The sequence below is a fragment of the Nanorana parkeri genome, unplaced genomic scaffold (genome assembly GCF_000935625.1).
Source record: "Nanorana parkeri isolate BGI_ZX_2015 unplaced genomic scaffold, ASM93562v1 scaffold392, whole genome shotgun sequence".
Lineage (NCBI taxonomy): Eukaryota > Metazoa > Chordata > Amphibia > Anura > Dicroglossidae > Nanorana > Nanorana parkeri.
The window spans coordinates 356,621-370,120 of NW_017306660.1; the positions used below are offsets into that span (position 1 = coordinate 356,621).

A 13,500-nucleotide genomic window follows, 5' to 3' on the forward strand; every position below is an offset into this window, starting at 1 on the left:
TGCGATCGCGCTACCAAGCGGGTCTTGTAGCATGCTCGTTATACGAAAATCTTACGATCGTACAGTAAATGCGGTCGCACGCTGCCCATCAACCTTACGATTATCGTACGATCGCGGGATTACACGCGATTATCGTATGATAATCGTCAGGTGTAGGGGCACCTTAATGGACCAGCTCAATGCGGGGTCATCATCACGATGCTTTGCAATCACAGTGCAGTAATGAGGTGAAGATATCAGTGTTGCTCTCTGCAGCATAGAGGACCATCCACCTCCACTAGAAGATGTGAAGTGGAAGAGGACCCAGCTCATCGTGTGACTGGCCTGAAAACATGTGAAGAAGGTAAGTTAAAAAAAAAAAACATACACAAGGATTGGTGGGGGTGTCTGGGGGTGGAGAGCAGAGTCCGCTTGGCTTTGGGCTTTAAACCTGCTTACTTAACATCGCCCTTAAACACACAGTAAAGCAGATATAGGCTTATTATTAACAGAGGGCTCATGTCACTTGTATGTATTTGTACTGAGTGACAAGATTTAGTCCAACTAACATTTGGCCAGGTGACCCGGGTCAAGGATTTTGCAAACTCACGCCAACTCAGGCTTTGAGTCTAGTGAGTTGCACAAACGATTCAGTATAATCATCCACTTCCACTGTATAATAAGGGGATATAATCTGGGTGTACAAAAGCCAATCTGCAACTTGTAATAGGGAGATTGTTACATACTTACTAAGTCCATCAAGTTCAACCAATAAAAAAATGGATAGATCAATAAACTGAAAACATCCATATACAGAACTCTATGGGCAAACATGATCCAGAGGAAGGCAAAAAATATGAGTTTTGGTGCTCCAACAGCACAAAAAAATTATTTGTGATCCCCCAAGACAATTGGGTATATTGGATCAATAATCAATGGTGTTATTAGCCAGTCATTGTGTAATTATATAACTTACTGTATACTGGCATGCCATAGGAAACTTTGCCATGGTAAAAACTGGGTATGCATCGATACCGATACTAGCATTGGTATCTGTGCATATAGCGAGTATTTGAGCGAGTACTCGAGCTCGCCCAAATGCTCCGATAACTTCCCCGATACCAGAACTTCCGGTCAGAGGAAGATATCAACATAGAGCCAGATGGAAGATGGAACATGGAGCCAGAAAGGGGGGCAGCGAGTATTGACCTGAACAGCCGGCTCGATGCTGCTGGGATGGGAAACCAGCTTCCCAGCCAATCAGCATCGAGCCGGCCAATCAGGAAGCTGGGAGGCTGGTCATTACTCGCCGCGCGGCTTCCTGATTGGCCCGGGAAGCCGGCTCGATGCTGGTTGGCTGGGAAGCTGGTTTCCTGGCCAAACACAATCAAGCCGGCCAGACAACATGGAGCCAGCTTCTCGGGCAATCAGATTGCCCAGGAAGATGGCTCCATGCCAGCGGAAGCACCGGTATCGGTACTCAGTATCGACGAGTACCGAAAGTAAAGCATCGGTACTCGTACTTGATACCAAAAAAACGGTATTGGTGCATGCCTAGTAAAAACCAAGCCATCTTGCGGGCAGATGGTTGCAAGTTCAGGAATCTGGACATAGGTAACAACCAAAAATAACAGTACAACAGAAAAAAGTTTCCCAGCACACTCACCAGCCAGCATGCAAAAACAAAAACCCCATACTAAGGTTAAAAGCAGAGGTTTAGATACACGTCTTCTGCAGAATATGTGAAAGCCGCACAGCCGCCCCAAGGCCCCTCTGTATAGTGCGGTCCTAACTCTAAACTATGAGAGTCTCCATCTTGAAGCAAAAGATAAAATTGGGTACAAGTTCGCCAGGAGGAAGCCCAACCTGCTTAAAGGCAGAGGAACACACAAGGGACCCCGCACATCACAACAGCAGCTGAGACCCCCAGTGTGTCACTGCACCAAATCAGTCAAGCAAAACAAATGGCATACACACTCATCAACTTATCACCAGCTTTAAATCAAGGTGCACATGGAAGGGCTTTATACAGTACAACAGCAAAATGTTTCCCAAAGTGTTATTTTTGGGGGTTTTTTTGTATGCTGGCTGGTGAGTGTCACCAGCCAGCATGCAAAAAAACCCCCAAAAATAACACTCACTCTCACTGCTGCCCCCAGATATCAAGCAATCATGCCCATGGCGACTCACTTCCCGGAGCGAGATGAAACTTTTGTGGAGGAGCACTGAGGAGAGGGAAGTAGAATAAACAGAGGATCGACACCAGGCAGATCTTCAAGAAGTATGTTTATTCAGCTGGCCAGCGACAACCAGCAATTCAGGCGTGTGCAAAGAATATGGGCTCACAGGACCCTTTTTATAGGCATTTGAACAACAGAACCATATGTGTTACTTTAAACCAGTGGTTCTCAACCTGTGTAACCTCAGGACCCACATTTGTCCTTGATCATTAAGTCGCGACCCAAGTTGCACTGCAATGGAACGCACGGCAGTGCGGGCTGCTGTGCTGTGATGGAGCTCCATCCATATGTGCATTGCTTGTACAGCTCCCATGCGCGCCCTGTAGAGGTGTCGGGAGCCAGAATGTGATTTCAATCCGGTCCAGGCACCTCTACAGGACATGCGAGGAAGCTAGTAGCATTACACGCATGGATGCAGCTTCCTCGCGACCATACCCCCAGCCCACCTCAAGTCAACACTCGGAGCTGGGCAGCATATTTTGAATGGCTGCTCAGTGTAAGAATGCACAGTGCTGAGCTAAGGGGGAGGCTAGGGAGCTGGTACTAAGGGGCATGCAGCGACCCACTGAACATGGGGTCTCGACCCACTTTTGGGTCCCGACCCACCAGTTGAGAGCAAGGCTTTAAACTATCTAAAAAAAAATCATAATAACGCCACAATGTACTCACACAGTACTAACTACAGTAAACTCCCCGTTTTCCGGCATCCACAGGGACTGGTAGAGTCCAGATAAATGTAGTTTCTGGTTGCTTGAGAGTTACTATTAAAAATAGGTCTAACTAATGCCATACCCCTTATTATACGCCATACTACACCCCATACTACACCCCATACTATACCCCCATACTACACCCCATACTACACCCCATACTATACCCCATACTATTCCCCCATACTATACCCCCATAATATACCCCATACTATACCCCCATACTATACCCCCATACTATACCCCATACTACACCCCATACTATACCCCATACTATACCCCCATACTACACCCCCATACTATACCCCCATACTATATCCCATACTATACCCCAAAACCCCATACTACACCCCATACTATACCCCCATACTACACCCCATACTACACCCCATACTATACCCCATACTATTCCCCCATACTATACCCCCATAATATACCCCATACTATACCCCCATACTATACCCCCATACTATCCCCCATACTACACCCCATACTATACCCCCATACTACACCCCATACTACCCCCCATACTATACCCCATACTATTCCCCCATACTATACCCCCATAATATACCCCATACTATACCCCCATACTATACCCCCATAGTATAGCCCATACTATGCCCCCATACTATACCCCCATACTATCCCCCATACTACACCCCATACTATACCCCCATACTACACCCCATACTACCCCCCATACTATACCCCATACTATTCCCCCATACTATACCCCCATAATATACCCCATACTATACCCCCATACTATACCCCCATAGTATAGCCCATACTATGCCCCCATACTATACCCCCATACTATCCCCCATACTACACCCCATACTATACCCCCATACTACACCCCATACTACCCCCCATACTATACCCCATACTATTCCCCCATACTATACCCCCATAATATACCCCATACTATACCCCCATACTATACCCCCATAGTATAGCCCATACTATGCCCCCATACTATACCCCCATACTATCCCCCATACTACACCCCATACTATACCCCCATACTACACCCCATACTACCCCCCATACTATACCCCATACTATTCCCCCATACTATACCCCCATAATATACCCCATACTATACCCCCATACTATACCATAAACTCTGTATTGACTTCAGATTAATATTGAAATGCAGTAATCAAAAGCAAATTAAGACAAATAGGCACAAGATCATTTCCAGGATAATACATGCTGCAGATCAGTGAGCACACAGGGGATTTTTTTTTCTGGTTAGATGAGAGTTCTGGTTAGTTGAATAAAGGATAACTGAGATTTTACTGTAGAACACTAATATTATTATTAATAATGTGTATGCTGATTAAGATCAAATATCATATTTGTTATATGATATTTTTGATATGTTAACCAGTTGACATCCGCGGTGTTAAACCCCCTTCCCATCCAGGCCATTTTTCAGTATTCAGCGCTGCGGTACTTTAACTGACATTTATTCCGTCATGCAGCGCTGTACTGAAATGAATTTTATACCCTTTATTGGGGACAGATAGAGCTTTCTTTTGGTGGTATTTATTCACCACTGGGGGTTTTATTTTTTTACTATATTAAGGAAAAATTACCGAAATTATCCTACATGTACTTGTGCAGTTAATGTAACACAATAAACACTGAGTACCGGAGGTTGTTTCATAAGACCTGTTATGACAATGTAAACCTGTTTTTAGGTACATTGATGACATTAAACAAATATTGACTTCTTATGAGAAACTGATGACATCTCTGAATGAAGCTGAAACACAACTGCTTGACTCTCACATCCGAGAACTACTGAGAGTGTTCCGATCTGGGTACAGAAGACTAAACTGGAACTCCTTAGGTAATAAAGTTGCTTTTAATAGGGTAGTTTCTTGTTTTCTCTGTCAAAATTAGAATTTCTTCCAACACTACAAAGAGCAAATAAAACATAAGTAGTTTAAAGTGTTTCTTATGCCAAAAAAATGTTTTTGTTTTAGTCAGAGTTGGGTAGGGTTGGTCCCTCAGATTTGTAGTGCTCTCTGTATCTCACCCTCTCTATATACCCTTATAAGTATTATAACCAGACTGAAGGTGAGGCTGTTAACAATTTCACTAAAGAGCCTTTGTTGAATATTTGCCAAATGTTCCCAGATATATCATGTCTATTGCTGGCCAAGCTGGCTTTTTTCCAGGGATTTTAAAGGGATGGAATCTTTACAAGGCCATAAATCTGAAAATGCAGTGGTACCACGCTTGTAGTCACTGACCTCCTGAGAGCGACCCATTCTTTCACAAATGTTTGTAGAAGCGTCTGCATGCCGAGGTGCGTGTTTTTTTTTACACCTGTGGCCATGGAGGTGATTGAAACACCTGAATCCAATGATTTGGAGGGGTGTCCCAATACTTTTGGCAATATAGTGTATATATATATATATATATGCAATTTTTTGGGAACCAGCAGCAATCATCTTTCATTGTTCTGCCCTAAAAATGTGCTTGTTTCTATTGGTTACTGCAATTTGCCCCCTCTGTCTGTGCTCTGCAATGTTTACATGACATGCCTTAAAGCTGAACTCTAGGCAGACAGCTGAATGCACCGATCAATTACATACACAAGAACTGTTTAATCTGCCCACAGATTTTTTTTTCTGTCCATTCAGTCCTGAATTTTACACAACGCAGCCCTTCCTGGAAGGGGAGAGGACTCCTCAATCTTTCTCTGCCATTTAATTATCACTTACAGGTCTCCTCCCCACGCCCAGCCTGTGAGAGTGAAAGGAGACGGATGGGTCCATCTCCCTCTTTCTCTGTCACTCTGATCTCACCTTCTACCAACCGGCTTTAAACTTACCTCATTTTCGCTGCGCGCTCCCGCCCGAGAATCCGAAACTGCTCGGGCGGCCGCAAAGCGTCATGGGGCGGGCGCATGCGCAGTTCGGATTCTCAGCCGGGAGACGAGCAGAGAGGTAAGCAAGGTAAGTCTATGGACGCGTGCACCCGCATGCAGACACCGCTGGATCGGAGGGACAGAGGAGTCAGCGCTGGATCGGAGAGCCGCTGGAGGGACAGATGAAAACATCAGGAAAGAAGAGGAAGATCGGATTAAGAAACCTCATTTAAGGTAAGTGCTGACATTAACATTGGGGGGAGGGAAAAAAATATCCTTTAATGTCACTTTAAGCACACCTGATTGCCTCCTATTGCTGGTTTTACCTTCACCTCTGTGAGCTCTACTCTACAGGGGCTGCACGAGGCTCATACCAGATCAAATTCAGTTACTTACACTGCCTGCAAAATACATTTAATGGGGTAACAATTATTACAAAGATGAATGAATTAGTTCCATTTATATCTGCCTGGAGTTTAGCTTTAAGCTAACTAGTCCAAAAGCATCATCCTTGGAGATAATCTGGACGCCAGGGGATGTATTTGTCCAATATTTGCTCAGCCCACAGTGGAAAGGTTATCTGATTAAGGTATAGAGGCTCTGGCTTGCATAATAGTGCGTACATATATCCTATATAAGTGGTCAAGTCAGGCCATTGGATCACAGAATTCTCCGAGGACCTCAGAATTCAGTAGCGAGTGAGTATACAAAACCTACTAATTATTTAACAATTTTATATATATATATTTTTTTATATATATATACACAGGTGAAACTCGAATAATTAGAATATCGTGCAAAGTTCATTTATTTCACTAATGCAACTTATGCGGTGAAAAAAATTGATTCCCCTGGAATATTTTAAAGGGAGATTCTAGATCACTATATTTTATATTTTATTAATATTGTTGTGTTTTAAAATGATGCATACAATAATTGTCATTGCTTTTTATGTATAGGTTATCATAAGAACATTGCAAAAAAAAAAAAAGAGATATTCCCACATGCTATAAAACAGTCGGCTGCACCCATCAAGTGTTTTATATGGGGTGTAACATGTTGGTCTCTTGAGTTTTTTGATAGGTGGATTGAGGGGGTGAAGGGTGGTAGGCCAACTTTTTTATTGGCCCGAGGAGTATTAAAGTGACACGAAACTCAGGAGTTAAATCTTAATACATTCAAGTACCCTAACCATTAACAACAATGTATCTTATTTGTGTATCACTCGGCTGTAGATCAAATCTAGTCAAAATCATCTCTGAATTGGTGCTGACACTGTCCTTCCTTCTGGAGGGGAGCTACTTGTGTTCCCCATGGTCCCTGTGTGTGTTGTAAAGTAGTCAGCGCTCTAAGCTCGCTCCTGGCGTGGACTACAATCTCCTTTCAGATTAGTAAACTAAACATGAGATGGTAGTCCATCCCGGGAGTGAGCTTGGAGTGGTGACCACTTTACAGCACACACAGGGACCATGGGGAACAAAAGTAGCCACCCTCCAGAAGTAGAGGACCGTGCCCGCACCAATTCAGAGATGATTTGAGGTCCTACAGCCAATTGATAAACAAATGAGATACATTTTTGTTAATAGTTAGGATACTTTAGTGCATTTTTCAGGTTTAACTCCTGAGTTTAGTGTCACTTTTAGCGCTCATTCACACGAGAGCAGCCCGATACAGCCGTGCACGCAGCACGGATCTGTACGGGCCGGCTGTTAGTCATGCGAATGAGGGCTTAAGAGGGAATTAAACTCAGGTTTTGGAGGTCGAGACGTTGTAGGCTAGATTGGCAGCAACGTTTAAGAGGTTCAACTTTTAAAGGGATTTTGGACCAATTCTTTTTGCTTCTGGAGGGGTCACTCTGCACAAAAGTGATACTTCATCTTTGAATCCCTCGGCAGATGCTTTTATATAACTTGGGTAGTGATATTTGGGTTTGACGTCCTAGGACATCCAAGCTTGTAAGTTCCTATTTTTCATAATTTGGTTCTACGCAGGACTGGGGAGTTCGAAGACAACACAGTGGGTCTTACTCCAGCTGCAGCATTATTCTAAGATCAGTGGAACATGTAAGAGTATGGCCCTTAGCGTCGAGTGTGGGGCTTCGCTAAAATGATAGATGGGTGACGCAGAGTTGGGAATTGAAGCTATTAGATTCCGATGTTGAATTCCGTAGGAGGTACAGCAAGACAGTGGGTGAGTGAGCCAATAAATCATCTTCAATCTAGTACTAACTAGGGAGATGGCGTATTCAAAAGCCCTATTATAGGGCCTGCTAAGCCTGCTGGCTATAGTTCAATGCCTATACAGGATTTGGTGTGAAGCTACAGTAGCAATAAATCTGAACCTGAACCCTATTAGTAAGGCAAATCTGAAATACTGCACATATTTTGTATTTTTAAATCCAGCCAGAACATGGATGTCTCACTCCTTTTCATGTGTTGTCAGTTCCCCTTTACTTTCTATCCTGAAAAGCCAGTTTTTTTTTTAAAGAGCTCAAATAATCAAGCTGACCCCAAGTTATTATAGTCTCCTTTTAACTACAGTAGCTATTGTTCAAGATTACCATTGCATTTTCTTCTCTCTTAAGGGACATGAGGGCCATACTGATCCTGGGATTAAGTGTTGCTCTTTTTTGCTCAGTGGTCTTTGCCGACCACCACAAGGACGAGGGGAAGAAACGTGGACACAAAGACGACCACGAGAAGAAAGGTGATCATCACCACCGCCATGGCCACCGCCACCATGGCCATCACCATGGCCACCACCGCCACCATCATCACCACAAGCACCATCACCATTCAAATGAGACACTTGCCTGCCTTAAATTAGCACTTAGCAATTCCAAATTTGCATTTGATCTCTATAGACAAATAGCATTAGGCCATCCATCAGAAAACATTGTCATTTCCCCAGTAAGTATATCTACAGCATTGGCTTTCTTGTCCCTCGGTGCCAAAGCCAATACCCATGACCAGATCATAGAAGGCATTGGTTTCAACACCTCTGAGATCCCTGAGAAAGAAATCCATGAAGGCTTCCACCATCTGCTGGAGGTGCTGAATGATGAGGACAGTGAGCTGCAACTCAACAGTGGGAATGGCCTTTTTATTAGTAATGCGTGGAAAATCCTTGACGACTTTCTTAACAATGGCAACAATCTCTACGATACCGAAGCCTTCACTGTAGACTTCCAAAATACTGAAGAGGCTACAAAACAAATCAACAGCTACGTTGAAAAGGAAACAAATGGCAATATTGTTGATGTGCTGAGCAGTGTAAGCAAAGAGGCAGCTTTAGTTCTTATTAACTTCATCTATTTCAGAGGTAAGTCAACAAAATTACATTATATTAGAAAATTAAAAAGGATTTAAATGTTTTTCAAAATGCATTCAAGTACCTTAACTATTAACAAACATAAAGCTCTTTGTGTATCACTCGGCTGTAGGTCCTCAAATCATCTCTGAATTGGTGCTGACACTGTCCTTCCTTCTGGAGGGGGGCTACGTTTGTTCCCCATGGTCCCTGTGTGTCTTGTAAAGTAGTCACTGCTCCAAGCTCGCTCCCTGGATGGACTACAATCTCAATACAAATTAGTAAACTAAATGTGACATTGTAGTCTATCATGGGAGATTTCCTGTTAACATCCAGGGATCCCCTCTAGGGCTGTCTTCGCTTTTGTCTGACCCCAGTAAGTACCCCCCAACATGACCCATGCTATAAGGCAGGGGTGCCCACAATTTTTGTGTTAAGATCTACTTTTCAAATGACGAGCTACATGAGATCTAGCCACGGAAAAAAAAAACTCCCTCGCTCTCTCTCCTGACTTGCTCATACTCCTGACTGTCTTTCCTCGCTCTCTCTCTCCTGGCTGTCTCTCTTTGCTCTTTTGGCTGTCTCTCCTCTCTCTCATTCCTGGCTGTCTCTCCTCGTTCCCCTGTCTGTCTCTCCCCGCTCTCTCTCCTGGCTCACATTGCTGTATTTTGCAACAGGCTGTGTAAAGTATATTCTTTGATGTAATACATAGCACTTTAACCACCGGTATCCATCAGAAAGGTGTCAGGGAGCTTGGCTCAGCAGGCTCACACTAATAGGTAATCATGTGTGCACAGCTAAATAAATATACCAAAATGGAATAAAGGGGCCGCCATTCACACCCTTTGGGATCTACCAGCATCGGCTTTGAGAGCTACTGGTAGATCACGATCTACCTAATGGGCCCCCCCTCTATAAGGTATAGGATAACCCACTCCTGAAAGTTTCTTTGCCATTCTTGTGAAATGCCGACAACTCCTTTGTAAGAGTTCACTGACCAGACCCAGCCATCATTAGCTAGAAATGGAGATGAAATGAAATTTTTGGTATTCTGTTCTTTATGGATCTGGTCATGTTGTAAAATCTACATTTCTAACTCCAAGGTACAGCACACCTGTGCATCATTATGGTGAAGTAGCTCCACTTTCAGGAAGCAGGACCTCACGGCTGGATCAGAGCTTCACCCATGCCAGCTGTACTGTTGTGTTTGCTTAAAATGAATATACACAAGATTTTTAATCAGTTTTGAACATAATAAGAAAAGACCAGAACCTCTATCAAATGTTTTAATTTCTGTCTGTGTCCCCGATGGTTCACCCTTTCTATTTGTTGTGGTGACCCCTTTCATCAATAATATATATAATGATGGGAAGGTCTCCCTATAGGTTTGTAGGAATGGGCATATGCAGATATTGACAACTCCTAACTTGTCAGGTCAAACCAACACTGAGGACTTTCTAGTGTTAATTTTTTTTCTCAAGTGCAGCAACCACTGGTTCCAAAACAGACAATATATTAGGTAGAAAGTTAGAGCATCAGCTTAAACCAGGGGTGGGGAACAGTGGTGGAGCTAGGGAACAAAGGGCCCTGGTGCAAGATTTTTTTTTGGGCCCCCCCCCCCCATAAGCCCACAAACACAGCGCTCTCCTTTCGCAGCGCTCGGCCGGCTGTCAACCAGTGGCTTAAACCATCATGACCAACATAGATCTCTGGTATGAGGGCGCTGAGTGTACTATAAGTTACAGTAAATCTAAAGATAATTTTTTTACATACAGTAGAAATTGATTAAAAACACCATCTAAATACCCTTAGATAGTTGTCACCGGAACAAATGTCCCCATTGGAAGATTTGCTCTCCTGTTCTACCAACAACCGTAAAATTTGACATTTGCCATCACTTTCTGCCACACTGGAAAAAGACAGCTAGAGATGGTGGATGAATGTAACCCAAGGATTAACCTATAAACCTACAAAAGCTTCAGTATACAGATTTCTCCTGTGACAGGTGCTCACCTAATTAATGTATTTTTCATTCATATATATATTGATTTATCGTATATTTATTGTTAGGAAAGTGGGAAAATCCTTTTGATGAGAAATCTACCAAAGAAGGAGATTTCCATGTGAATAAGGATGAGACTGTGAAGGTGCCTTTCCTGTCCAGGACTGGCAATTACGAAACTGCGGTCTTGGACGAAGCAACCGTCGTAGCTGTCCCCTACAAAGGGAACGCCTCTGCCTTATTCATCCTACCCAACGAAGGCAAACTGGAAGAAGTTGAGGCAAACTTGAAGTACATAGTGAAGAAATGGAAAAGATCCAAACACAGGGAGTAAGGAAATGTCTTATTTCCTATATATCAAAGAAAAAGGGGGGGGGGGGGGGGGGGTGTGCTGTCTCTTTGACAGACAGTGATTGTGCTCCATCTTCCTGTCTTTTCTCCTTCTCAGTGTTCATTCCTTTGCCGCTTCCTGTCTGCAGTCTTGTAGGCTTCCTGTACACATTCAGCTTTACAACCTCAGTGATTGTGCTCCATCTTCCTGTCTTTTCTCCTTCTCAGTGTTCATTCCTTTGCCGCTTCCTGTCTGCAGTCTTGTAGGCTTCCTGTCTTTTCTCCTTCTCAGTGTTCATTCCTTTGCCGCTTCCTGTCTGCAGTCTTGTAGGCTTCCTGTCTTTTCTCCTTCTCAGTGTTCATTCCTTTGCCGCTTCCTGTCTGCAGTCTTGTAGGCTTCCTGTCTTTTCTCCTTCTCAGTGTTCATTCCTTTGCCGCTTCCTGTCTGCAGTCTTGTAGGCTTCCTGTCTTTTCTCCTTCTCAGTGTTCATTCCTTTGCCGCTTCCTGTCTGCAGTCTTGTAGGCTTCCTGTACACATTCAGCTTTGCAACTTCATGATTGACACAGCACTTCCTTCTCTTCTTTTGTCCTCCAACTGGCTGAGAAGTCCACCCCTACAAATACAAGAAGCTATCAAAGAATGTGGCCCTAGCATCCTTCCAAAATGCAAACTTGCATCCCTTGATCTCTTGCAAGAAATAAGCCAAGAATATACAGGTGAAACTCGAATAATTAGAATATCGTGCAAAGTTCATTTATTAGCTGGAAGGATTCCAGGGATGCTCTGCATCACACAACAGTGACAACACTCTTTCCTGGGATGCCTGTTCCTCCTCCCCCACCCCTTAGGATCCATTTTATTAAGTTGCTCATCTACTGCTTACTGCTTTTTCAAGGGAAGGGTCGATGTATACTTCAAAACGGCAAGCTGCTGGGTAGGGCTCAGCCATAAAAAAAAAGAATACCAATGTTTTTTTTTTATTTTTTTATTTGCACTTACGCTTTTGATGTCAAGTAATAATTAGTATTTCCTGCTAACACCCCATTGTTTCTTCTTTCTTCGGACAGCATCGTGGATTTAAGCATCCCCAAGTTTTCTATTTCTGGTTCCATTGACCTAAAGGAAGTCCTACCTAAATTCGGAATAGTTGATCTGTTTTCCGACAGTGCGGATCTGTCAGGAATCACTGGGGCTCCCGACCTGAAAATTTCAACTGCAATTATTTTCCAGCGGCGGTGACCTTTCTGGAATCACTGGGGTTCCTAAGGTGAGCATTTCAACCTTTTATTTCTATGTTAATTTTCATTTAATAGTTTTCAGGATATAAATGTGTCCTGGGTGGGGGGGGAGGGCATTTTAATGAAAAGGATATTTGCTTCGTAGAATACAAAATTGCATGAAATGGTGTTTTTTTTTTTTTTAATTTGTGCCTAAAATTAAACTTTAAAGTAATCTCTGGGCAAAATAATAACAATAAAACCATATTCAGTACATCTCTGCAATACACGCACATTTCCAATGTTTGTCCCATTTATTATTGCTGCAAGTACAGGCAAATACCTTCTGATCCTGCCAGAAATACAGTGAGCTCCTAACATCCTGTGCTCCTTCCTTTACTGCACTGCACCAAGTGTTATGACCTCTGCCCAGACCATCTCTGTGGTATTGTGATGAGAAGAAGGGGAGTTTTTTTTTGTGAAGAGCTCACCAGGTTTCTGGCAGGCCATCAAATATTTTTCTAAGCTTTCAGTTAATTTTATTATTTTATTTTACCCAAGAAGACACTTTAAGAAAAACAGTGAATCGCCATATCAACTAGAACTTAATTTGGTGTTGTTTCTCTTGTGCAGGCTCTTCACAAAGCTAAGATCAATGTGGATGAGAAGGGAACAGAGGCTGGTGCAACCACTGTGTTGGAGGCCATTCCAATGAGACTTCCTTCTCAGATTCGTTTGGACCATCCATTCCTATTCACTATATATAATTACGACACCAGAAGCATTCTCTTCATTGGTAAAGTTGCAAACCCAGCAAAATAA

At 43.2% G+C, this 13,500-nt stretch overlaps 1 protein-coding gene across 1 annotated transcript; it reads left to right on the forward strand.

Moving 5' to 3' along the window:
* Window positions 1–8,403: 8,403 nt before the first annotated feature.
* LOC108789389 (alpha-1-antitrypsin-like) lies at window positions 8,404–13,500 on the forward strand. Its single transcript, XM_018559388.1, has 4 exons — window positions 8,404–9,140; window positions 11,199–11,460; window positions 12,529–12,676; window positions 13,312–13,500. Exons 1-4 carry the CDS (start codon window positions 8,408–8,410, stop codon window positions 13,498–13,500), a joined length of 1,332 nt encoding a protein of 443 aa, XP_018414890.1. The 5' UTR covers window positions 8,404–8,407.